This window comes from Psittacula echo, assembly GCF_963264785.1.
Source record: "Psittacula echo genome assembly, chromosome: 24".
Lineage (NCBI taxonomy): Eukaryota > Metazoa > Chordata > Aves > Psittaciformes > Psittacidae > Psittacula > Psittacula echo.
The window spans coordinates 1,339,960-1,364,033 of NC_137759.1; the positions used below are offsets into that span (position 1 = coordinate 1,339,960).

Consider the following 24,074-nt stretch of genomic DNA (forward strand, 5'->3'; position numbering starts at 1 on the left):
GAGGTTCATGATTCCTGGTCTTTTCAAGCAACAGCATTTCAGTATTACTGTGCCTGATGGCCATTAATGACAGTTATTCCATAGATTCCTTTAGCCCTGGAACTAACAGGGGGCTTGAAAGTAACTATTTCAACATTTATGAAGTGAGTGAAGGAAGAGACGGAAACAACTTGTCCTTAAACTCCAGGGTTTGCACAGTTTTCATGCACATCCCCCAGAAAATATCCAAAGGTGATCCTGTTACAGGTAACAATGGTGACAAGTGAAAACTCGAACCTGTGTATCTGAATCAGGGCCGAATCTGGCCAGGTTTTTCCGTTTCAAGCTGAAATAGGATGAAATTGCCAGCCGATACTTGTTGGAGCAGGGGAAGCCTGTCTCGTTGCCTCTGGTGGAGTGTTAGTGTCTGAGAATGTTGGTTCTTTGCATTTACAGCACAACGGAGCTGTGGCAGAAGCCTTTGGAGCAGTTCCTGTCTCTTTGGTAAACAAGCACTTAGGTTTGTGCAGATACGTATCTGGGACTGGCGTGCTTTTGCCCGGGCAGATACGTATTGGAGCACCCGTTACACTTTGCTATGCACAGTATTTATTTGATTCACCCTCCCAGCTCCAAAGGAGGCCTGGTCTGTCACATAAATACAGGTTTTGCCATGCATCCCAGTTTGGAACATGCATAAGAAGCTCTGTACAGATTCCCGGGACTTGCTGTGGTCTGTCATGTGGTTACTTCTGGTGTATGGGGGATTCATTTGATGCAGATGGTGGTTTATTTGCACTATCTTGGCCTGTGATTTAAGCGATCTCCAAGCATGTGCTCTTAGCCTGCATGCTGAGCTCCATTGGGAAAGGCAGAATGATGACCCAATGCTGCTTGTCACTAGGAGGCACTGAGATGTGAACTGGCAGCAGGTACCACTCCCCTCCTTCCCCTCAGCCACCTCACTCATTTTTACTTCGGAAGTAAATGTCTTGATAAATCTTAAAGGGACACTGTTGCTTTAGAGCTTTTTCCTTCCTGTCTGTCTTTTTCTCTTATTTGTCAGTGTTTTGTGGAATTTTAGTTCTGATCTCAAATCCTTGCATGTCTCTCAGGGACACGACACAGTTCAAATCCTTAATTTTCCAAATGAAGACTCTGAGCATCCAGATCCATGCTCAGATCTGCTCTGCTTTCAAAATCACAGCTTTTTACTCTAATGAAGTACCAGGTGCCCTGTGGGGATGGGGAGTGCAATGAAGGTGCATTGCCTGGTCTCTCCTCCAGAGGAGGTTTCCTGGGATGGCTGCTGGAGGTGATTGCCATCATCTCAAGTGTTTGTTCTTTTCTGATTTCCATAAGCAAGTCAGGGATTCACTTGGGATCTTTGTTCTTGGGAAGCCAGAGAACAGCATCACCCCCAAATTCCTTGCTCTAGAAGTTGTTGCCCTGTGATGGGGCTTGGTCCCTGTTTACTTGTGCCCCTGTTGCACTCACATTGAATTTTTGTTGTGGCTTTAATACAGAAATTGTACCAAAAAAGGCAGAAACTTAAGAAATAACTGTTTGCATTCAGTTCTTTGTACACTCACATGCATTGGCTTCCTTTGAAATTCCAGGTGAGCTCTGCATTCTGTATGCTCCAGACTGGCTTCTCCTTTTTTAGCAACGCTGTGGTTGAGACCACTGGCAGAGGAAATTGCTTTTCCTGTTGACCTTCCAAGCACACATGTGTTTGCAGATTTTGCTGCCTTTTGGGGTAGAGTTGATGCAACAACAGGACAAGGAAGAGTTTGAGACCTTTTGTTGTTGCTTTGGAGCTACAAATACGCCCACTTCTGTGTGGTGCCAGTTAGGTAGAACCAGATTGTTGTTCAGTGTTTGCAGCAGAGATTAAACCAAGATGTTTTAATTTAAATGACTTAAAATTGAGATGCTGTGACTTGAGGTTTCTAAGTCAGCAGACAAGGAAGTCAGACTTGCTAAGGAACTGGAGCAGCACACCATGATCTTAATGGCTGAGAGAACAGTAAAAAGTCACTGTGCTCCCTTCCTAGCCCCATGTTGACTTAAGCAATATTCTGCTGCATATAAAGTGTTGGCCCTGAAACAAGCAAATAAACACCACAGCCTCTTTGCATCCGTTGGTATTAACCCAGGTTGTGTGTGCCTAGAGGGAGAGGAGACTAATATTTGCTGACTAGAGAAGAGTTTTAAATAGTAGAAGGACTTTAGAAAGTTCTTACAAACCAAACATTGAAAAAGAGCTGTGAGACTTGTTAGAAATCCTCAGTGAAACAGCCCAAACCGGACACTTGGGAGAGAAGGAAAGCAGCAGAGACAAAAGCTTGACATGGGAGCCAGATGGTCCTGTGGCTTGGCAGACAGGACAGTGCATTTGCCACGTGCAGCACCTGAATGGAGGAGGAAAATTTGGATTTCCAAACAGATGGTGTTGAGGGACTCAGCAAAGCTGTTCACATTGGCAAGCACTGGAAGGCTGTGGAGCCTTTTTTCCCCCAGAGACCCATATATTGCTGTTGGAGTGGGACTATTTGGTACTTCCTTTCCTGCCCCACAGGTATTCACTGGGAAGGGCTTTTGAAAACACAGGAGTTTTCCAGTTTTGCCTGGGAATTCATCTTCCCTGTCCCTCCTCTGCCGTCCTCATGCTCTGAATTCGCTTACTGACAAGTGAATGCTCTCCAGATAATGGTAGTGACAGGGCTCAAAGTGGAATCAACCCACCCAGGTGCAGCCTGAGCGAGATGAAAATCACTTACTGGATGCTGTAACTTTTTGTAGACAGAGGAGGAAGGAAACTGCTTTTCTTTTGATTCTATCAGTGTCCCCTTAAAATAATCACACTGAGAGGAGGGGTGAAAGGAGGCTCTGAGAGAATGTGGCGTGTTCTGGTGAACGCTAGGCTCACTGTGCATCTCCTTCCTGCATCTCCTGCCCTTGTAGTTGAAGCTCTGGTTGTCAGCATGTTCCTTCTGGATGCATGCTGCATGCTGCACCGAGGGAATGGACCCAGCAGTTGTCAGGAGGCTCCTGCCACGCTCACGGTGGTATTGCAGAGCTACAAAGGCTGGAGAGCAGCGCTGATGTATGCGAGGGCAGGTCTGGCATGGTCTGCCTCCACTTGTCTCTGATCTCTGTCTGGAAGAGAGAGCCTTAGTAATTGCTTTCCATGGCTATTATGAAAGTGATAGTGAAGGAAACGTACATGGTTACACTTGCCCATATCTTTTTTGAGTTTCATTCCTTAGAATAACACAGCCTTGCATACAAATGACTGGGGGCTGGGCAGACTGCTCCTGCGTGTGGTTTTCAGCTTATGATTTCATTTGTGTCTCTCAGACTCCTTTTCAGTCCTCGGGGCTGGACACAAGCAGAACAACTCGGCACCATGGGCTGGTGGACAGAGTGTATCGTGACAGAAACCGCCTCGGCTCCCCGCATCGCCGCCCGCTCTCAGTGGATAAACATGGAAGACAAATATCCTTTGGCTCAGGAGCTGGCAGGGACACCCGCCCTTTGCACAGCATCACTTCCCAGTTCTTACAGCTCCCTTCTTCCTCCCTCCTCACCTGTCAGCAGAGTTGCTTCCCATCTCAGTTAATGTCATCTGCTTTTGCTGAACTGTGATCTGTCTATAAATACAGACTACTCTGTGAACTAAGCATTTGCCTCTCTCAGTTTCCTCAGCTCTAAGTGGGGATACACACAAAGCTGAGAGGCACTGAGATCTTTGGGGTGATTGGTGACAGCCAGCGTGGCTTCACTAAGGGCAAATTGTGCCTGACAAATTTAGTGGCCTTCTACAACAGGGTCACAAGGTGTTGACAAGGGGCTGTAGGGACAGGACAAGGGGGAATGGCTTTAATCTGCCAGAGGGGAGACTGAGATGAGCTCTTAGGCAGAAGCTTTTCCCTGTGAGGGTGCTGAGGCGCTGGCACAGGTTGACCCGTGGCTCAAACATTACAGCAATCCAGAGAATACTTTGTTTTGAGTGTCCTTTTAAAGTCAGGTTGCTCCCCATAGGGAGGCTGCTTGCCTTTCCCATGCGAGCGCAGTGGTTCTGACAGGGTCATTTGAATTATTCCTTAGGGAAAGATCTCAAATAGGCTTCCTCCTTGAGTAAGCAAGTGGTGTTCTTCCCTTAACTACTGGAATCACGTGGACAGCTGTCCGTATGGCACTGTGTATCTGTCACCTCCCTCAGACACAAGCTGGAGAAGGTTGGTAGCACAATTGTCTGTGTTCTCTGATCCCACAACACTACCACGTCCAACAGAAGCCTTGGTTGCTCCCCGCAGCATTTTGCCATCTGAATTTGCCTTCCTGAATTTAGGATTTGTTTTTTTCTCCTATTATGCTTAATGTTTTAGATGCCCTGCCTTTCAAATGCAGGTGTTTCAGCTAATGGCATCTTTGCAAAGGCAAATCTTGCTGGGTGTTCCAGGGCATACCCCAAAATTGAGCTGTCAAAGACTTGGGTGTTTCTCCGTGCGCAGAAGCTGGGTTAGTCTGCCCTTGCAAGCATTTGAGTTTGAGTCATTTCCCCTCCCTGTGAAACAGGGATGTTTTCTTTTCAAAGACTGGTATAACCAAAGTATTTCTAAGCAGTTTTCAGCTTCAAAATTGCATTATTTGATCGTGCACTATCTTAACAAAGCTTATCAAATAATTCTGTAGTGACAGCCACCACTTTATCCTGTGGTGGATAATCTCCATCCCATTGTTGAAGCAATTGCTCTTCAAACCTGAATGAATTTGTTCCGTGAATTGATGGTTTCATGGGGAAATTGTGCTTGGTGTGTGCCATGTATAGAGTAGGGTTTTTTTAATGCAGAGTGTTCAGGTTTTCCTGAGTTGGTTCCATTTATCTGAATTGAAGCCTCCTTTTCTCTAGAGACAATAAAAATTCATTTTTCTGGTCTTCTTTCCAGGACAAATTCCGATTCTGCCTTGCACCAGAGCACTATGACTCCAGCTCAGCAAGAGTCCTTCACAGGAGGGTCACAGGACATGCAGCAGAAAAGAGGTAAACAGAGGGGATAGTTGTAGCTTGCACAGCATTGTACTTCGGATGGCGTGCACACGTGTTGCTGTCACCTGTTTCTGTCAGGACACGTAAGTGCGACGCCTTCTAGATTCAGATACACAAAAATTGGAGCAAAGAGCCACATTTACTCTTCTGGGTACTGAGATCGAGAAGAGATCATACAAAGCTAAGGCAGAACATTTTCCTGAACCCTGTATTCTGTGACTCCAAGACCTTGCCCTGTGGGGATGAGTAATGTGAGTTGTGGGACCCCGGTGGTGAGGCTGCTGTCGGCGGTACTAGAGCTTTGCAGTTTGGAGTAACTTCTCGACAAGTGTACAGGTCACAGGCGTTTTGTGGTCAGGGGTAAATATCATGCAGTAGCAAGGCTTCATCTAGTTGTTATTCTGGGATTGTGATCAGTGAATATACCCTCGGAGGCAATGCTTACAGCCAGTCCTCTGATCCCATTTGGAGTTAGGAGCTGGAGCAGCGCAACCCTCCAGCACTAACAATTCAGGTGCCCTCTGCTGGCCCTTGTTCCTGCTGTCAGCACAAGAAAAAACATGAAAAGCTCTTAAATCTGCCCAGAGAAATTTAATCCTTAAACAATCACCCAGAGCTGGGTGAACACCCAGCACTCAGGTGCTTATGAGCTGTACTGCAGCTCTTCCATGTGCTTCCAGAGCTGTAAAACATTAAATAGTGATCACCTTAAGCAGTCTTGTGTAAATATGGATTTAGAGTCATCACTCTTAAAGGCTTCTGGTGATGCATCTCTCTGACTGGGCTTTCTTTTGCTGTTTCTGTGTCACCTTGCTATTAGCATGATGAAACAGTTGCTTGCTCTGAAAAAACCCATGTTCTGTGAATATGGAGAAGGAACAGCTTTATAGCATTTCTCTGTCCTAGGGAAGATGGTCCAGATTTTTCCCCATTGGAATTTGTCCTGTTGGCCACCCATTAAACATCATGTGTACATCACTTGGCAAAATGCAAACGGCAGGAAAAACTAGGTCCCAAGATACACTCTTCCATTTAGAGACTAAATTGGAGGCCAACATTTTTGAAGTGTTATTTGCTTGGTTGTATTTTGAAGCCTGTGATGTCTCCTTGGTTAAATACTACTTCAGTGTCTTCTGGTGTTCATATTTTCAGTTCTGATCTCCCAGAAGTGCCAATCCTTCACATTCAGTGCTAATAAGTTACATCAGAGTTCTCAAATAGTTAAAACTTCCAACGTGAACATTTCTTACTGAGAAGCTTAATATGATACAATCCTTGTTGGTCTTATTTTTTAGTCTTATTACTGACTGTCCCTGGCATGGAGGAGACCCCCTCTGAGGCAGACAAAACCCTCTCTAAGCAAGGATGGGACACTAAAAAGGTAGGAATCTCCCATGCCAAAGTGTACCCATTTTGTTTTCTAAACGTATTTAGTTCAATGAATGCTCTAAATACTGTCAACTGAAACAAAGTACTTCAGAGATTAGCGATTAAATGCTGTATTTAGAAATAAATCACTAAATATTAGCTCAGAAAGGCACTTTATATGTATGTGTGTGTGCACATGTTTGATGATACCAGGAGAAACTCTACATTTGAGCCTTGTTGGGCCAGTAAAGCAGAAAAGGTGACAAGTCTCTTCCAAGAGTTTCACAGAGCTCTTGTGTAGAAATGTGTTGAATAAAACTTCCTAATTGAAGTATATCCTAAGCATTGATTTCCAGCAGGATCTTTGCCTTTAAACCTGTCTTCCTTCTATTTTAGACTGGGTCATCGAGACCTAAATCATGTGAAGTTCCAGGAATCAAGTAAGTTTTGAGCAATTTCTTCTTTCTAAAGAGCACTGAAATCTCTAAGGAAGGATGCTGTGTATGGAGTGTCCTCCTGCTTTTGAGCTTTCTGAAAAGCCCTTAGATGGTGTTAAGTGCAATAGACGCAAGGCAAGCCAGAACCTCTATGAGTGACCCCTTGGATCATAAATCTCTGGCTATGCATTACAATAGATAATACAACAAATAGTGCAGTATACAGTTTGTATATGGCACCTTCCTTTTTCAGAACAGACTGTACAAGATTTGTCCAGGCTGACTTGTAATCAGAGACCTCTTTTCTTTTTCTCTCTCCCTTATTTAGCATCTTTCCATCAGCTGACCAGGAAAACACTACAACACTGATTCCTGCTACGCATAACACAGGTGGCTCCCTGCCAGACCTGACAAACATCCATTTCCCTTCCCCTCTCCCAACACCGTTAGATCCTGAGGAATCCACATTCCCAGCCCTGAGTAGCTCCAATAGCACCGGAAATCTTGCTGCCAATCTGACTCACTTGGGCATCAGCACAGCCAGTCAGGGTAAGAGCGAAACTCTGGGGCACTTCTGCACATTGTCCATAATCATGGAATCGTGGATTGCTTTGGGCTGGAGAGGACCTTAAAGCTCCTCCAGCTCCAACCCCTGCCACGGGCAGGGACCCCTTCCACTGGAGCAGCTTGCTCCAAGCCCCTGTGTCCAACCTGGCCTTGAACACTGCCAGGGATGGGGCAGCCACAGCTTCTCTGGGCACCCTGTGCCAGTGCCTCAGCACCCTCACAGGGAAGAGCTTCTGCCTAAGAGCTCATCTCAGTCTCCCCTCTGGCAGGTTAAAGCCATTCCCCTTGTCTTGTCCCTATGTCCCTTGTCCCAAGCCCCTCTCCAGGTTTCCTGCAGCCCCTTTAGGCACTGGGAGCTGCTCTAAGGTTAGTGCAAAAGCTGTATTTTGATTATGTGACTTACAAATTGCCTTTGATTTTTCTCATGTTCTTGGTGCCCAAGTCTGCTTTTTTGTTTGGGTTTTGTCTATTTTATGTATAAGACTCAGAGGAGAGACTAGAACCCTTGTAATTCACTCTCCTTAACCCCAGCAGCCTTCATCTTATGGCAATATCTTGAGTAGACCTTTTGTTTTCATCCCCGTGTGAGGATTCTTTTAGAGAGCATTGCTGGCTTCAGTTGACTCCAGTTTCCTCTTCTGAGCAATCAGGAGTAACGTGGAGCCTTCACAAGATGTGCTAGTTTTTGTAAGCTTGACTGCTTAAGTTTGGAAAACACCCTGAATATTCAGGCTGCATAATACAGGGGGGCTTTGGGAAGTAATGCCAAGTGCACCCCTCAGCATCTCACAGCTCTCAATGAGGAGCCTCTGTGTTAAAACTGAAATCTGTCAAGTTGAGCCTGATCTCCTGATCATTTCAGGACTTTACATGCAAATAGCCTCCACTGGGGATTGTGATCTCTTAAAGGATTTCACTGGATCTTGAGGGCTGTGGATTGTTATTGTCAGTGGCAGTTGCATCATTCCTAGATTAGAAATGAGGCGTTGTATCCAAAAATACAAGTGGATTTCCTGTGTTAGGCAGGATTCCCTTACCCACTTATAAACCATCTCATATGTTGGGAAGAGGAAATAATTCTCATCAGGTTCTGAGTGAGCAGTTGTACTTGAGCATGAGGCAAGAGGATGGTTTAACCATTTGAGTACGGAGCCAGACAGCAGCTCTGAGCATCCTTTACCAAGTGTTCTGGGCTCAAAAGAGACACTCGGGCAGAGCTATAGTGCGTGTAAAAAGAAACAAGCTACTTGCGTGGAGTCAGGCCAGGCTGGGCTGCTGAATGTTTTGCCATGCCCATAATTAGCAGAGTAAATGGTTCAAACCTGGCCTGGGAAGTGTGTAATTGCCTTGAAAACATTGCCACATCTATCGAAGACATCACAAATGAAAAAGCTCCACTCATTGATGATTTTCCTGTGCCTCTTTGGAGACCATCCCATGGTTTAATCATTGGCATAGTCAGTGTTTGGGGCTTTTAAAACTGATTTTTCCAAACCTTCCTCACCTCTTCTATTTCTAGCTCTTTAGCAGAGAACACAAAGGCTTTGAGACCTTTTGCAGGAGCCGGGTGCATTGCCCAGGCCTGTCCCAAGAGGCTGTGGGGAACCAAACTCCTGTGAGGTTACCAAGACCTTTGGGAGCACGTTTGTGCCTTTGAGCTTGTCAGTTCACTGCCGTGTTCCATGGGGCCAGGCTGGGTTTGGAAACATGGCAGGGAGGCAGCCTGCCGGATCCGTGCCGCTCGAGCCAGTTTGCCTGCTGGCTCCTTGGCAGCCCGGGCTTCCTGGCTCCCTGGCAGCCTGCCTGGAAGCCCAGAACGTTTGCCAAGTGCCTGGGAGCTCACAGGCTCTTGTGAATTCCTGCTTCCTGGCAGCTCCAGAGGAGCAGCTCACTCGCTAGATTGGCCAGAAATCCCTTTCCAGGGTGTCTCGGTTCCTTCAGGGTGAGGCAGGAAAGAGGGGAGGTTTCAAAACTTACACATTTTGGTCTGGACTTTAAACATTACACCAGTTGAGTTGTTGATCCCTACCTTCTGCCAGGTCGTGGCTCTTTGGGGTGTGAAGGATATTTCCTGCCTTCCCTGCACTGAGGATGGAGTACTTCCTGTGTAACCAGTTTTTCTGCTGCTTTTTCCATTAAATAGGTGTTTGCTTTCAGAATCTCTCAGGTGCCCTCTGATTAGTCTTGTTATGTGATCTGTTACCTTCTTCCTGAAGTTGGAGCCCTTACAAATAGAGCAGAGGGTGCTTTTCCTGGGATCAGTGCCTGCAGCCTGGGAGGTGTGGGAGAGCAGTCCCGATGGATTCTGTAAACCACTGGAGCTGCTCTGTCTGTTGCCGTTTCAAGCCAGTGTCTGTGCATGAACCTGAACAACAGTGACTGATTTGGGTCCAGGGTAAACCACAGGGATCTCCCTCTCATCCCAATGCTCTTCAGCCTGACAGAATCAATTGCAATCAGCTAATGTGTTCCAGCCTGATTGGCCGAGGCGCATCCAGCGCTTTGCGTTAAGCTGCTGTCTGCTCAGGCCGTTCACTTCTCATCGGTTTGGGATTAGCTCCACGCAGGTGTCAATAAACCATTGCTCTGTTCCTGTCCCTTCCTGGCAGGAATGTCGCCGCCGGCTCCGGCCCCGCAGCACCGCCCGGCCGCTGTCAGCCCCCTCTCCCTGAGCGCCGACTCCCGGCGGCCGCAATCGCAGCAGATGTCTCCTACACTGTCCCCTCTGTCACCCATTACTCAGGTAGGAACTTACTTGGAGAACTCCATGTCTCCAAGCACAGGTTGATTGTGTTGCTGTACCCAGGGGGAAGCTGGCTCTAAGGCTGGAACTTCCTGCCTCTTGTTCTGTCGTTTTCTTCTGTGTTCATTAATTCAGAACCTTATAAAGGGGGAGGTTTGGAGAGGGGACAGATTTTACTTTTGCTTTTGAGAACTGTAGCAAAAAACATCCCTTGGGACGCTTTAATGTGACTGTCCCAAAGTTAGTGGTGAGATTTTGAAAGACATTTCTCTAATTCATGAGTGAGGCTCAAATGGCTTTTGAAACTGATTTCCCGAGTGTGACTCTGTGACTGATGGGATTATGAGTTTCTGACCTGCACATTCAGCTGGGCTTTGAGCCTGTTGAATTTGTTTATTGTACGCTGGAGGTGATCTGAAGTCTTTTGAAACATGTTCTGGACTGTTCCTGAACCTTTAGGTAACATTTTTTGAATGCAAGATGAGATTGATTTAGTGCATTTCTCTAAGAGTGAAAGTTGATGTGCATGAAAGTGAAGGGGAATTATGTGTCAGCGTGGATGACTTTGGTTCTTCTTTTCAAGGCCGTGGCTATGGATGCATTGTCTCTGGAGCAGCAGCTTCCCCCATATCCATTTTTTACCCAGACAACTTCCCAGCAACAGCAGCAGACGCAGGTGGCAAGTACCCTGCCTCAGAACACTCCTTTAATGCAGACCTCTGGCTTACAGCGAGGAGCACAGCTCCCCCCGCTCTCTGTCACGGTACCTTCTACCATCCCACAGTCACCTCCGGGTAGCCAGACCCAGCCATCCATGGGAATAGACATCAACTCGGTAAGCTTGGCTGCATCCCAGAACACTTCATCCAACCCAGCTTTCATCTGGAAAACCCAACAGTGTACAGCCTAGAGCCAGAGATCCGGCTGGGCAGACCCTTCCATAACTGTCCTTTGAGGCAGAGAATGAAGTACACTTAGAATGGATTTGGTTGAATCCACATTTTAATGTTTTACAGAGAGAAACTTGGGTTTAATGTGTGCTGAAGGTGGCCAGATGTTCATAAAATGGTGTCCATGTTTGATTAGACCAGATTAAATAGATCAGCACTGATTTCATACCTTTCTGCTGCTGCTGCCTTGATACCTTCCAGGGTGTTAAACGTTATGTGCCTCCAGCACCTTGTAGGCTCCACAATGTGCAGTAAGCTAAAGGAGTTAGAGCTAAGAGTAAAGAAAGCGAAATGCTAACAAGCATTTTTCCACAGTTAGAGAGAACCAGGTATTTTCTATGTTTAGAACTCTAATTTTAAGGAATTTTAAAGCATACATTGTTATCCAAAACCTGGGTATGTGCCTGCCTTCAGATGCTCAGGAGAACTGGATTGTGTACCTGGGGATTTACGGACACATTTCTTGCTTGTTTTAACATGGTCTGTTACGGAATGTTCTGTCTCAGCACCTGCAGATCTGAACTGCAGAGACCAGGGGAGCAAGGGAAGGGTTTCACAGCTTTCTCTCTGCTCATTCCGCCCACTAGGTAGGATCTCAGTGGTCTGACCTGTTGTGTCCTCCTGCCAGTGTCATAGTGACAGCAACTGGCTTGAGGATGAGAAGAAATCATTGTCTATTGATCTAGCACTTGATCGGGGATTTCATTTGTGGCTGAGTGCTGATAAGTGGTTCTTGAATGAAGCTGCTTCCCTTTCAGGACTGGAAGGGGAAGAGGGAAGGATGAATCCAGCAGTGGAAAGGATACCAGCCTGCTCAGAATGTGCCCCAGTGCTTTGATTCTAATACGTAGCTAGAGATGATTCTGATTTTCATTCTTTGCTTTCTGTGTTGCTTTCCTCATCCTAAACTTCTTTATGGCCTTAACTTTTAGGGTGCTGTGCTTATCTTTCCAAGCAACTGAAATAATTCGTAAAGAAACTGAAGTTTGAAGCTAGTTTATCCAGAGAGCCATTGGAGCTGTGCTATGGTCTCACTGATAACTTCAGTGCAGTTTTTGTGGAGTGATGTTGAAGTTCCTTTTGCTGGAGTTTGGTTACTCACTGCTTAAAGTGTATGAGTAGCAACACGTAGCAGAAAGGGTCAGATGTATTTTTGTGAGCTTCACAGAATTTGGTGTCAGGAAGCATCAGTAGTACAGTGTTCTCGTGGTTAAAGTACTCCTTTGCTTACAGCTACTGGATTGCAGGTTCTCCTCAATCATCTGTTGATTTCTGAAGGAGGTGTGATGAGAAGAGCTACACTTACTCTTTAATTACTGCAACTTCCTATTTAAATGCCATGAAGATGATTAATTTGTTCAAACCTGGGTTCTTTATGACCCACCAAAAGATAAATCCTTGCAAATGTGTTCTCAGAATGACAGAGAACAATGTAAATGTCACTAATACAAAGCTGCAGAATGGAGTGGAGATTCTCAGACAATGTCTGCTCCATGTCCTGGGGTAAAAGGCAGCTTTGAGGATTCCAGTCTGCATGGATGTAACTCCCATATTGATGAGGCTCTTTGAGAGCAGGCAAAGGAATAAGAGAAGGGCTTCCCGAGATCTAAGCACAGGTCAGGGATGTGTGGTTATGGCAGATTGAATTGGAGAATAAATGACAGGATTTTTGAGTTATTCCCAGCTTTCAGGGCTTCTTTTTCCTAAATTTCCTTAAATTGCCTGCCCAGAGTGGGATTTTTTAAAAATTAAGGATAACTGAGGCCAGGGAGGAAATGCTCCATCAGTTCTGCTCATGCAGCAGCACTCCCTGCTCCAGCCAGGCCCTGCCACGCTGATACCCTGCCTCTGCATCGCTCACAGTAATCCTGTCTTCACACATAGCCAAGAACTCCTCCAGAGGATGGTTTCTCCCAGCTTCCTCGAGCTCTATACACCAAAAGTTGTTAATTTTCCAAGCGTCCATCAATCCCATGGTCTTTAATTCTGTGTTGTTCTGTAGGCTTCACTCCAGCAGTACCGCAGTAATGCTGGATCCCCAGCCAACCAGTCTCCCACCTCTCCTGTCTCCAATCAAGGCTTCTCTCCTGGCAGCTCCCCTCAAGTAAGGGACTCTGTGCTTCCACAGGCCTTGCTTCTTGTGTTTGTTTGAGTTGAGTCTCTCCATTACTGACCCATAGTTGTCTCACTGTACCTGTGTGTGCCTCATGCATTACCAGTGTCTCATCTTGTTTGCAGTTTCATTCAGTTCAGAGTTTTTCAATAGCTGGTGAATTGCCTTTTGATTGATCAAAGCTACGATTTGAACACTGTTTAACTCGGTTCTTTCTCTGGGGTGCACCATGGACAGAGCCTCTGGGTAGAGCCCTTCAGTCAGCAGTACCAGATAGAGCTGGTGGACAAGGCAAGGGGAGAGAGAGAGGAAAATGTAAGTGCTTCCTGCAGCAGGGAAACTCCTGTGGCTGAGTATCCCCTGTGTGGCCAAATGTGTTTCCATCAGGACCTTTTTTTTAACATGGGAACATACACTCTGAAAGAAACCACTGGAGAAAATGCTTTTAAAATCAGCAGCTGTGTGTTGTGGCTTGCAAGGAATGGGTTCTGAACACACTGTCTTGCATGCTGGCTGGTTTTTCCCCCTCTGAATGTATATTCTTCTACCTCCACATGTCCTATATGCAAGTCATAGCTTGGGGTATGTGGAAGGGGAATTTTTACCTACCAGCAGCAAGGCAGTTGAGCAAGTCTTCAGGGGTGCCCCAGTGTGAGGAAGTGAGGGTATTTCAGCACAGAAATAAGCTGATGCTGCTCCAGTAGCTCCATAGGGCTGCCCTTTTCCTAGATCCCACCTGTAGAAAGAAGGTTCTTCCAGAGCGTCACAACAGAGTCTGAAAATACATTTTCTGTTTCATTATTTACCATTTAAGGCTGCAAGGAGGATCCTGTCTAAATAAGTGCTGCCCCTTCATGGTTCCAAAGCAGAAGCTTTGTCTCTCCTTGCCATTAGCCAGAGACAGGTCACTGGTAAGCTCAGCAACAGAGCCGAGTGCCAGGACAGTCCGGATTTTGTTAACCCCTGCTGAATCGCTTCTTAACTTCTCTCTCTTCTGCTGCTTCTCTGAGTTCTCTGTTCTGGGTGTGCCCCAGAGGAAACAGGCAAACTGGCTCCTCGAGGCTGTCCCACAGAGCAGAGCTGTTGCCACTCCTGCTGCAGGTTCTCAGGCAGTGCCCCCACTGTTGATTTTTGTGTTGATTTTCTTCCCCCCTTGGCTTCTCAATAAAATGTTCTTGGTTTTGTCCACAGACTTGTTGCCACTGGTCAGGCCAAAGCACAGCCAGCACTCCCCAGTGGAGCACACAGTGACTCTGGTTCATCCTTTCAGCTCCTGCTTAGGAGCTGTTTTCAGCAGGACATGGTAGCTCTTAGTGAAAGGAAGAGGGTTTATCAGTACCACTTACTTTAGAATTGGCCTTTTCAAAACAACCACACAATCCTTCATGTTTGCTAAATTAAAAGCGATGCCTCCATCACTGACCCAAGAGCTGCCTCTGGTGGTTGTTGCAAAAATGAAGCTTGGAGAGAAGCAATGGGGGAACTAAAAAACCAGTTCTGGAGAACAATTTGGGTTGGTTGAGGTGGTGGGGGCAGCTCCCAGGATCCATCAGCTGTAGGGTGATCTGTAGAGGAAAGGCAGAGTGGTTCCAACCACAGAACGTGCCCACTGTGGAACAGCGTGGCCCTGGCTGACGAGAGTGGATTGAAGGAGGTGTGACCAGGTGGGCATCCCCCACTCGCTCCTCTTCCTGGCTTGATTCTAGGTGAAACCATTCTGACCCTGTCAGTGAGATGAGTGACACGCTCTGAAAACAGCAACCTGTGGTTTGGTTTTCTTCTCCCCTCTGGTTCATTCACCACAAGTGAATTTCCCATCTCTCCACATCTCCAGATGGATTGGCTCTCGTGTCCCCCCTGTGTGTGTATTCTCCAGGGGCTCCCTGTTCAAACGTGGATTGAAAAGCTCTGCTCGTAGCTCCCACCTCTGTGTTTGCATGGCTTTCCATTGACAATGCCTTGTTTATTGCTACGTTGCTCCTCTCTAACACCTAGCAGACTGTTCCAATTAGCTGGAATCTGCTTTGTTTAGGAGGATGGCTGCATACTGGATATTATGGTATGTATTTTTAGATTAATAGGGGGTTTGCGATTGGGGCTTTGTTTCTTTCCCTTGCAGTCACCACATCATTAACCCAAGAAGATGTACTGTTGACAAAACAGACCTCACCCAGCGTGTCTGGAGGAGCTGGTGGTAGCAAGATGTTTTTCACAGGGTTGTCGATAAATTATGCCGGGACTCCGAAGTGTTGAAGTAATGACATTTCCAGTTGATTTCCTCTGGGAGGTTTAGTGCTTGCAGATGTAATACCCGCTGTACTTCAGAGCTGGGGAGTGAACCAGAGCTTGAGTGTTTTGGTAGGAGCTGCTAACGTGGACTTGCACAAAGAGATTTTGGTCTCCTGTTTATTATTTTTCAGACTTTTTAGTTTGGGCATGATGCTCAGTGGAGTGCAGGGAGAAATAAAACCCCTCGATCCTCTTTGGAGCTCTTGACCAGAATTGTATTTCTAGTGCTGGTCCAAACTGGCTTTGGTTCATGTTGAGTACGTGACATCCCAAAGCACACATTGATTAGGAATTTGTTATAAAGCAAGACACAGCTCTGGAGCCACATCTGCCACGTGAGATAGGGATGGTTTTCCCATGACAGAGTTCCGCTTGGCTCGTCCTCATCTTGAGGTTGCCCCAGGCTCTGACTCCATTTTCTTTGGAAGGCAGGAGCACATGTAGCAGATGGAGAGTTTGAACAGCTGATCACAGCAAGGAAGCTGTGGCTGCCCCATCCCTGGCAGTGCTCAAGGCCAGGTTGAACACAGGGGCTTGGAGCAAGCTGCTCTAGTGGAAGGTGCTCCTGCCCGTTGCAGGGGTTGAAGCTGGAGGAGCTTTAAGGTTCTTTCCGATACAGACCACTCTGTGGTTCAGTGTGGTTCTTTGTTTTGTTAATGTAAGTAATGCTTTACATTTTCCCTCATGAGCTCTAAAGTGGCTCCTGCTTGTGATGTTTGTAACCTCCTGGTAGCCCTGTCTCACACAAGGGATAGAGCAGCCACTGCAGCTTTGAGGACCAGGTGGGAAACTGGAAGGCTGGTCCCAGTTAGAACCATTTTCCATTTTTACCTGCTTCTAAGGAGGGCATGGAGCGGGGTGTAAAGCTGCAAAGACACCGTCGTTGTTCTGTGCTCACAGCTGTGACAGATCACAAATGCACGGGAAAGGCAATCAAAAGCTTATTTTTGTCCATAAAACCCTATTCTTGGCTTTAACCAGTCTTAAGGATGAGCTGGCTTCACATAGTTAAACCATTTCTTAGTGAGAAGCTGCCAATGAGCTCTGATGGAGACTTGGAGGCAGTTGTCTGCTGCTGTTTCTGGCTTTGCCAGTGGCTAACTGGGAACTGCAGCACCATGGAGGTCTGTAAGGCTCATGTTTCCCCTCTTCTGGTGGGTTGGTTTGCTTTGAAAGAAGGTATTGTTGCTCCTTTCCTGAGACTCACAACAAGGTTGTGAAGAACTCGGGGATTTTATTCCATCTTTTTCCTTGCATGCAACCTGCAAATCTGCTGCACTGAGACACGCTGCTGATGGAGGAGGGAGGAGGTTTCAGGTGGGATGTTGGCTCAAATTTACATGTCCACTGTTGTGGGCATTGTCCAGTGGGGTTTTGGGTAGCTTTGGCTGCATTCAGCTTTAACTGTGGTGGCTGGTCTGGCTGTTCTGATATTTCCTAGGCTTTTGCTTAATTTCCTAGGCTGCTTAGGTTTTTAAGGAGAAAGTTTGGAGCCTTTCTCTTCCCATGTAGCTAAAGCAGCTGGAAGATGCTGTGCAAGGGGTTGATTTTATTTTTTCAAGATAGATACAAACTCTCCATGCAAATGGTCTTTTTCAGACACTACCTTTTATAGATGCTCTTCATCAGTAAGCTCTAAGTAAGAAGGGCTCTCTTCGTGATTGGGGCCTACAAGGATGCTGGAGAGGGACCTTCATCAGGGACTGTAGTGATAGGACAAGGGGTGATGGGTTCAAACTGAAACAGGGGAAGTTCAAGACAGATAGAAGGAAGAAGCTCTTCCCTGTGAGGGTGCTGAGGCGCTGGCCCAGGGTGCCCAGAGAAGCTGTGGCTGCCCCATCCCTGGCAGTGTTCAAGGCCAGGCTGGACACAGGGGCTTGGAGCAAGCTGCTCCAGTGGAAGGGGTCCCTGCCCGTGGCAGGGGTTGGAGCTGGAGGAGCTTTAAGGTCCCTTCCAACCCAAACCAGGCTGGGATTCTGTGATGGAGAATAACTGATAGATGCTCGTAGTGCTAGAGGGGACAGTCAAATTAGCAATGCTGAGGAATTCCTCCCAAGATCCCAGCCTTCCCTCTGCTGACAACATCCTTCATTGGGATTTCTCCTTCACGCCTCTGACTGCATCTGGAGTGCAGTGACTTTAAAGTGACTGCTCAGGTTTGGCACGTTGTCTCCTTGGTGAAGCTGTGAGCGTGAGGCTACTGAAGAGGCAGCGAGCTGGGGAGCAGCTTGGCTTCACACTGTGTTCCAACGTGTACTTGAATTCTGTGTGGAGTTTGTCTTGCACCCAAAAAGCCAGAAATTCCCACGAAAGCTGACGTTAGAGTGATGTTTTCAATTCCTCGTGTTGGCACACTCGTCTGTTTCCATAAACCCAAAGTTTTCTGTGTTCTGTGTCCTCCGTGAGGAAGTTTGTTTGGTTTCCTTGACTGTATCTTTGTGCTTTACCAAGTGTGACACAGAAGGGTTTGTGTGTCAGAGGGCACCTCTGACTGTTCCAGGGCTGCTGGGCAGTGGTGGTTACAACAACACAGGGTGCTGCTGGCTGACTTGGAGCAGAACCGGTCGGACGGCTCGAGCCACGCCATGGGGGACGCCTGTTTGTGAGAGTTTTGCACCATAAAGACTCTGTTTTGTTTTCAGCATTCTTCCATTCTGGGGAGTGTATTTGGTGACTCCTATTATGATCAGCAGATGACAGCTAGGCAGGCTAATGCCCTATCCCACCAGGTGAGCAAATTCATCTCGGATTTTCAGCTATATTTCGGCCACTTTCACTTAAAATAAATATAGATCAACTTCTGATTCTTTTCTGAGATCCCATTTTGGCCATAGAGTTTTACTTCCGTTCCTTTTAGTTTGCGATACTCAGGGATTTCTTTCCTTCTGTTGCATTCTTTTCCTCCCCACACTCTTTCCTCCCCCTCGTCCCTCTTCACCATCATAGCAGATGTTTTTTAAGGGTTTTCTGCCGAGTTTATTGGATTAAAAATAATGAAAATAAACCTGAAAAATACCCATGTTTTTGGCCATAGTTGCATTTGGGAAGGATTCACTCGTAGGTGGTAACAATATTTACTTCTGAATTTGGCAAGCAGCTCGTGCCTGGTGCCAAAACAGAGCACACAGCCTGATGCCTCCAGTCATTTGGTTGACCAGTGCCTTGATTCATTCAACTCTGAAATCTATTAGCAGGAAGAAACAAATTGGCCTCTGAGAGGCAGCACTTGATGGGCAGATACCTGAGTTAGGAGCATGAATTCTGGGTTTTTTCCTTTGTTTTCAAGCTATCTTTTCTTTTGTTCTTCTGATAGCAAAAGCAACAGTTTTGGTTTTGCATCCACCCTCTCCTCATTCCCTTGCACTCTGAATTTGGCAGTAAACGACTCTGGAAAGTTCAGTGACAATAGACCATATTTTGATGAAGGAAACCTAAAGATGAATTTGTTTGCCTGCCTCTTTCAATGTTACTTCCCTTTCTTGAGCTTTGTATGTTGTTTTGTTGTATTTCTTGCTGGTTACAAGTAATAATTCCATTGTACCTTGGTCTTCAGCTTGAACAGTTTAATATGATCGAAAACGCCATTAGTTCCAACAGCCTGTACAGCCCCTGCTCCACTCTCAACTACTCCCAAGCAGCTATGATGGGGCTCACCGGCAGCCACGGCAGCCTGCAGGACTCGCAGCAGCTCAATTACTCCAGCCATGGAAACATCCCCAACATCATTCTTACAGGCAAGGAAATCACAGCCTTACTGACATCTAAACCACCCAGTGCTGGTGCTCCTCTTCTTGCTTCAAGCCAAGAAAGCAAAAGGGTGTTGGTGCCTGTGAAGGTTGTTTCACTTTGTGTTACCGGTCTGGCTATCCCCCGAGTGCCAGGTGGCTCATGTTTGATCCCTGAAATCAGGGGTTCTTGTCCTGCAGACATTCCCTGCCTCTGAATTTACTTGCTCCTCCGCCACAGTGAGGGAGAAGCTGGGAAAGCCAAACTTCTCCCTGTGCTGCTCCGGCCACGCGCCAGTGGAGGGTTTGTCAGTGGCCCATATGGGAGCGGATCTGGTCACCGTTGGACGTTTGGAAACAGTTTCTGCACAGCCCACTGAGAAAACGGCGCTGCAGCCCAGATTGCAGCCTCTTGCTGATTAGAATCATGTCAGTTAAGGTTATTCCTCTTAAACCTCAGGGGGAGGAAGGAGACTCAAGTGACACCGTGTTGTGGCCCCCAAATAGATGTACAAGGATTTGGCTTCGTGTTAAGTAGTTACAGGGGTTCTGAGCTGCTCTGACCAATCTGTGCTTCATCTGGCTGGCAGTGGGGAGAGCTGTTTCTGGGCTTAAATGCAGCCTTAAGTTTGATACATTACTCCAGAATTGCTGCAAGCTGCTTTGTGACTCCTCTGCCTGGCCAGTGTGTATTTGCTGAGTCCTGCTAACACCTTTCTCTTCCTCTTCCCTGCAGTGACAGGAGAATCCCCTCCCAGCTTATCAAAAGAACTGACCAGCTCATTGGCAGGAGTGGGAGACGTCAGCTTTGACACGGATTCCCAGTTCCCTCTGGATGAACTCAAAATTGACCCTTTAACCTTGGATGGACTGCACATGCTGAACGACCCAGACATGGTCCTCACCGACCCCGCCACAGAGGACACGTTCAGGATGGACCGGCTGTGAAGCGCGGACACCAGGAGCGTGGGAATGACGCTTGTTCCTGGAGCCCAGCCGAACTGGAGAGGCCAGCGGGTCAGTCGTGTGGGAACAGGAGCTGCTGAGAGCAGCAGCTCTGTCCTGTACAACATGTACAATGAGTAAAGCTTGTCGTTCTAAGCTTGCAGCGCTGCAGACCCCTACTCCCTGTCGCGCCGTATTTCACCCCTTACCCGCTCATTGCTGTGAATGAGTAAGGAGTTTCCATCAGCAGTTTCCTCTCCAGAGCCCCCCCCCCTTTCCCCCACCGAAGCTCCAGCGTTATGTTGTCCATTTATCCTTTGCACTAGAAAAGAGGCAGTTGGGGGCAGGCGAGGAAGGCTCAGAGCCAGGGGTAAAGTGATTCCTTCTAACGTACCAAGCTGTTGGGAGGGGGAGAAGCGCCGCTGTGTGCCCCCTCCCTCTCCCCACACTGATCCTGTGTTGCCACCCTCTGCGAGGGGCCGGGGGAGCTGCGGGGAGAGGTTTGGCTCCGCTTCGTGCCACCCGCTTGGTTGAGTGAAACGCTTCTCCCCTCGTGGCCAGGGCACCCGCGGGTGCAGGTTGGTCCCTGGCTGTCACCCTCCTCCTCTCCTCATGCCCCAAGCAGAAACGAGCCTGGCAGCCCCACGGCCGTTTGCCACTCAGCAGGCAACTGTCAACACTATTTTCAAAGCTTTTTTTGTTTTTAATATATATGTAATATATATATTTATATATATGTATGCATATATAAGGAGCATTTCTGAGCACACACAAAAGTACTATTATTCATTACTTGATTAGCATGGAGGAAGGATCAGAACATTTTAAAGCAGCTAAAAGAATCTAGGAGACTAACTTGCAGAGCATGTTCCTAACGTTACTTTGTGAGAGATTCCTGGGCAACAGGAAGGGCATTTCTGTAGCAATGCCTGGCTCAAATCATGACTATTTCTTACGGTTTATTTTTTATTCTCATTCATTACTTATTCTGTTACCATTATTTATGATCTTTTTGTTTTGTTTTGTTTTATTTAAGTATTTGGATAGTAGGAAAGTAGCTAAACTACATACAGCCAACTGAAGCACTCTACAGCATCCTTGTACAGTCCATCTTTTTGTGTTTTTATTCCAGAAATATATTATATATATTATATATATAGGTATTTTTAACTAACTGGAATTTTAAACCGACGTTGAGCAGAAGTAAGGAAGCCTATGGCAAGTCTGGATGTTTTCCTTTTGTATAGTCAAAACAGGGTGGCAGGAAGCTCGCTATTCCTTCTCTCACCCTGGGGAAGAGCTGGCTTGCTCTGCAGTACTGTGTCCTCGAGCAGGTGGAGAGTCTGTTGAGTTCATAACAGATTATTTCTGTTAGTCCTTGTTCATCCTCTGGGCTGCAGCGTGATGACAGAGTAAAAACTCCAGCCCCAACCCACCCCTGGGCGCTGCAGCAGGGGTGTCACCTTGGTGGGGGGGGTGAATTGATGGCGAGTCCCAGGTCTTGTTCCCAATTGGAAAAACACCTTTAAAGACTCAAAGGAGTCCAGTGGGCTCAACGCTGATTGCCAGGGGCCTGTGCAAGCATTGGCTTGGTTATACTGTGACCTGTGCAATGCCAGAATCTGTAGGCACAGGGCCCTCCTCTTGACAAAAGTGAGGGATTAGTGTTGCTTTGAGTCTAACTAACAAATTAAAGCTCACATGGTGTCTAACACCCTGCCCATGAGCTGAGGGGATACCTGCTAGAGCACGGCACTCCCGCACAGGAGGGGCCAACACCCTCGGCAGTTTGGGTTACATGCACCCAAAGAGAAGGGCCGGATGCGTTTCCCTCTCCAGACGAGCTGCGGGCTGTTAGCTCCCCCCTGCTGCGGGAGTTCCGCACCCGCTCGGGCTCTGCAGCAGCTGGATTTGCTTTTTGGTCCAAAGCCGTGTCCGTTTGTTCTTGTGAGCAAGACCCATCCCCTCAGCAATCCCGCCCGTGCCCTTCCCCTCGAGCAGGGGTCTCCTCGCTGTTGGCAGTGAGCAGTGGTGAAGGTCTGCCGAGGAGCTGGGCTGCTCCTAATGGGTTATATTGGGTTTCTGTGTGCTTCCAGAAAGGGGTGGGACACTGACCTGAGCGCCGGGCAAAGGCTCTGAGCAGAGGCGCTGTCGGGGTCTAACCTGGGTACGTGTTTGCTCATGTCCGTGCCATTAGTTGACCATTTGCACTAAAAAAAGATGGGTTTTTTTCTCTCAAGCTCTTTCCTTACGTGTGTCTCTTCCGTTCCTTCCCACCCAACTGGAAGGTTTTCCTGCATCCCTGTTGGAAACGTTTGGGGTTGTTATGTCAGGATTTAAGCCCGGTAGTACATGTTAACTCCTGGTGTCTGCTTATTTCAGATTGCTAGTGCTTTCTTAATTTAAGGAGGAGAAACAAAAAGGTAGCTTTGAACAGGAGGATCCCCTAAAAGACCGGGATAATTGGGGCACGGGTGACTCAGAGTCCTCGGCTGTGGAGCAGCCGGAAGTGCAACGTGAGTTGGATCCGCTTCCCGCAGCTCCCGTCGCTCCCCGGCGGCATTCCCGCGGCGCGCTCGCGTTCCAATGACTCTCCTGCATGGAAATTCTCGTTCGTGATCTGTTTGTGTTTTTATTTTGAAACCCAGAGTCACTTCAGAATGAAGCATCCGAGTAGGAGGCGAGATTCCTCACTGGAGACTTTTACAGGGAGCTGTTGCTAAATGCTACCTTCTCATTGGTTTGTAAACTACGCGTGTACATAAGAGATCTTGTTTATTAGACTTGTAAGTAGACATTTAAAATGGCCTTAATTTAAAAACTAACACGTCTGGATGCAACTGTCGAAATTAGGGACCATCGAGTTGAGAGAAATCCAGGTTTTGCTCCTGCCGCGCGGGGCGAAGGGCGCCAGGAGCGGGACGGGCTGAGCCATGGGAAGTGTGCTCCACCTCGGAGCAGGCACAGGCTGCTCCTAGGACCAACCCTTTGAGAACCGGCACAGTTACTTCAACACCTCTTGGGTTTTGCCTCCCCAGAAGCCGGGTTCCAGGCGGCGGCGTGGAGGAGCTGCACTTGGAGAGGAGATTTTCTCTCCCTCTCCCATTAAAATGTCCATTTTTCAATGTGTGTCCACACAAGGCTGGTTTTAAAGCAAACCTGATCTATGAGGCTGGGGCACCTTGTGGCTGTGGAAGCCTGGAGCGGATCCCAGTGCTTTTGGAACAAGTAATCTGATTTGATTTGGAAAACTCAATAGCTCTGGTTCCATTTTCATTGTGCAGGTGGAGCCGTCGGGAGCGGCTGCCCCTTCCCGTCCCGGGACAGAGGAGAGCAGAAACAGAAAGCTCACTTAGCAAAAAAGAAATAGATATATATAAAAAGGAGTAGTATTTATAACTTTTTGAGTTAAGTGATGTTGAAGCTGTCTGGTGTCTCAAAGGGTTACTGCCCAAACTTACCTGCTGAGTGAACCCTGCCCCCTCCCAACACGTGTTTTTATAGCTATAGATAGAAATATATATTACAAAGCTCCCAAGCTAGACTGTTGCATTTGCCAATACAATGGGGAAATAACAGGAATAAACCTTCAGTGCATCAAATACTGTGATTCCCAAGTGGAAAGCCGAGCTTGTGCTGCTTGCAGGGGGCTCTGCCCTTGTACATACGGTTGTGCCGCGCTTGGCGCTGGCTCGCTATGGCTCCTGCATGGCAGCGACCGCCAGCCCTGCAGCCCCTGCACACAGAGGTGGGGGTTTCCTTTTCAAGAGGGGAAAAGCTTTCCAGGAAGAAGAAATTGTTCGTTCTTTGTACATTTTATGACCTGAGTTTGAATGGAATTGATTTTTGTTTCTTTAAATAAAAAGAAGTGTGCCTGAGGCCCGGGGGTGAAGCCAGAACGG

The 24,074-nt window shown here is 47.3% G+C and overlaps 1 protein-coding gene across 2 annotated transcripts in view; it reads left to right on the forward strand.

Moving 5' to 3' along the window:
- The window catches only part of CRTC1 (CREB regulated transcription coactivator 1), a gene marked incomplete at both ends in the record, with an annotated part of 39,582 nt that extends 19,407 nt beyond the window's left edge, over positions 1 to 20,175 (forward strand). The window contains 13 exons of one of the 2 annotated variants that reach the window (XM_080634079.1): positions 436 to 483; positions 3,343 to 3,488; positions 4,170 to 4,223; positions 4,935 to 5,029; positions 6,331 to 6,416; positions 6,800 to 6,843; positions 7,169 to 7,389; positions 10,017 to 10,150; positions 10,734 to 10,985; positions 13,103 to 13,204; positions 18,145 to 18,231; positions 19,056 to 19,236; positions 19,964 to 20,175. In XM_080634079.1, the coding sequence (XP_080490205.1) occupies positions 436 to 483; positions 3,343 to 3,488; positions 4,170 to 4,223; positions 4,935 to 5,029; positions 6,331 to 6,416; positions 6,800 to 6,843; positions 7,169 to 7,389; positions 10,017 to 10,150; positions 10,734 to 10,985; positions 13,103 to 13,204; positions 18,145 to 18,231; positions 19,056 to 19,236; positions 19,964 to 20,175 (1,662 nt within the window). The remainder of the gene's footprint in view (positions 1 to 435; positions 484 to 3,342; positions 3,489 to 4,169; positions 4,224 to 4,934; positions 5,030 to 6,330; positions 6,417 to 6,799; positions 6,844 to 7,168; positions 7,390 to 10,016; positions 10,151 to 10,733; positions 10,986 to 13,102; positions 13,205 to 18,144; positions 18,232 to 19,055; positions 19,237 to 19,963) is intronic. The other variant, XM_080634080.1, reaches the window with a different exon arrangement.
- Positions 20,176 to 24,074: the final 3,899 nt, after the last annotated feature.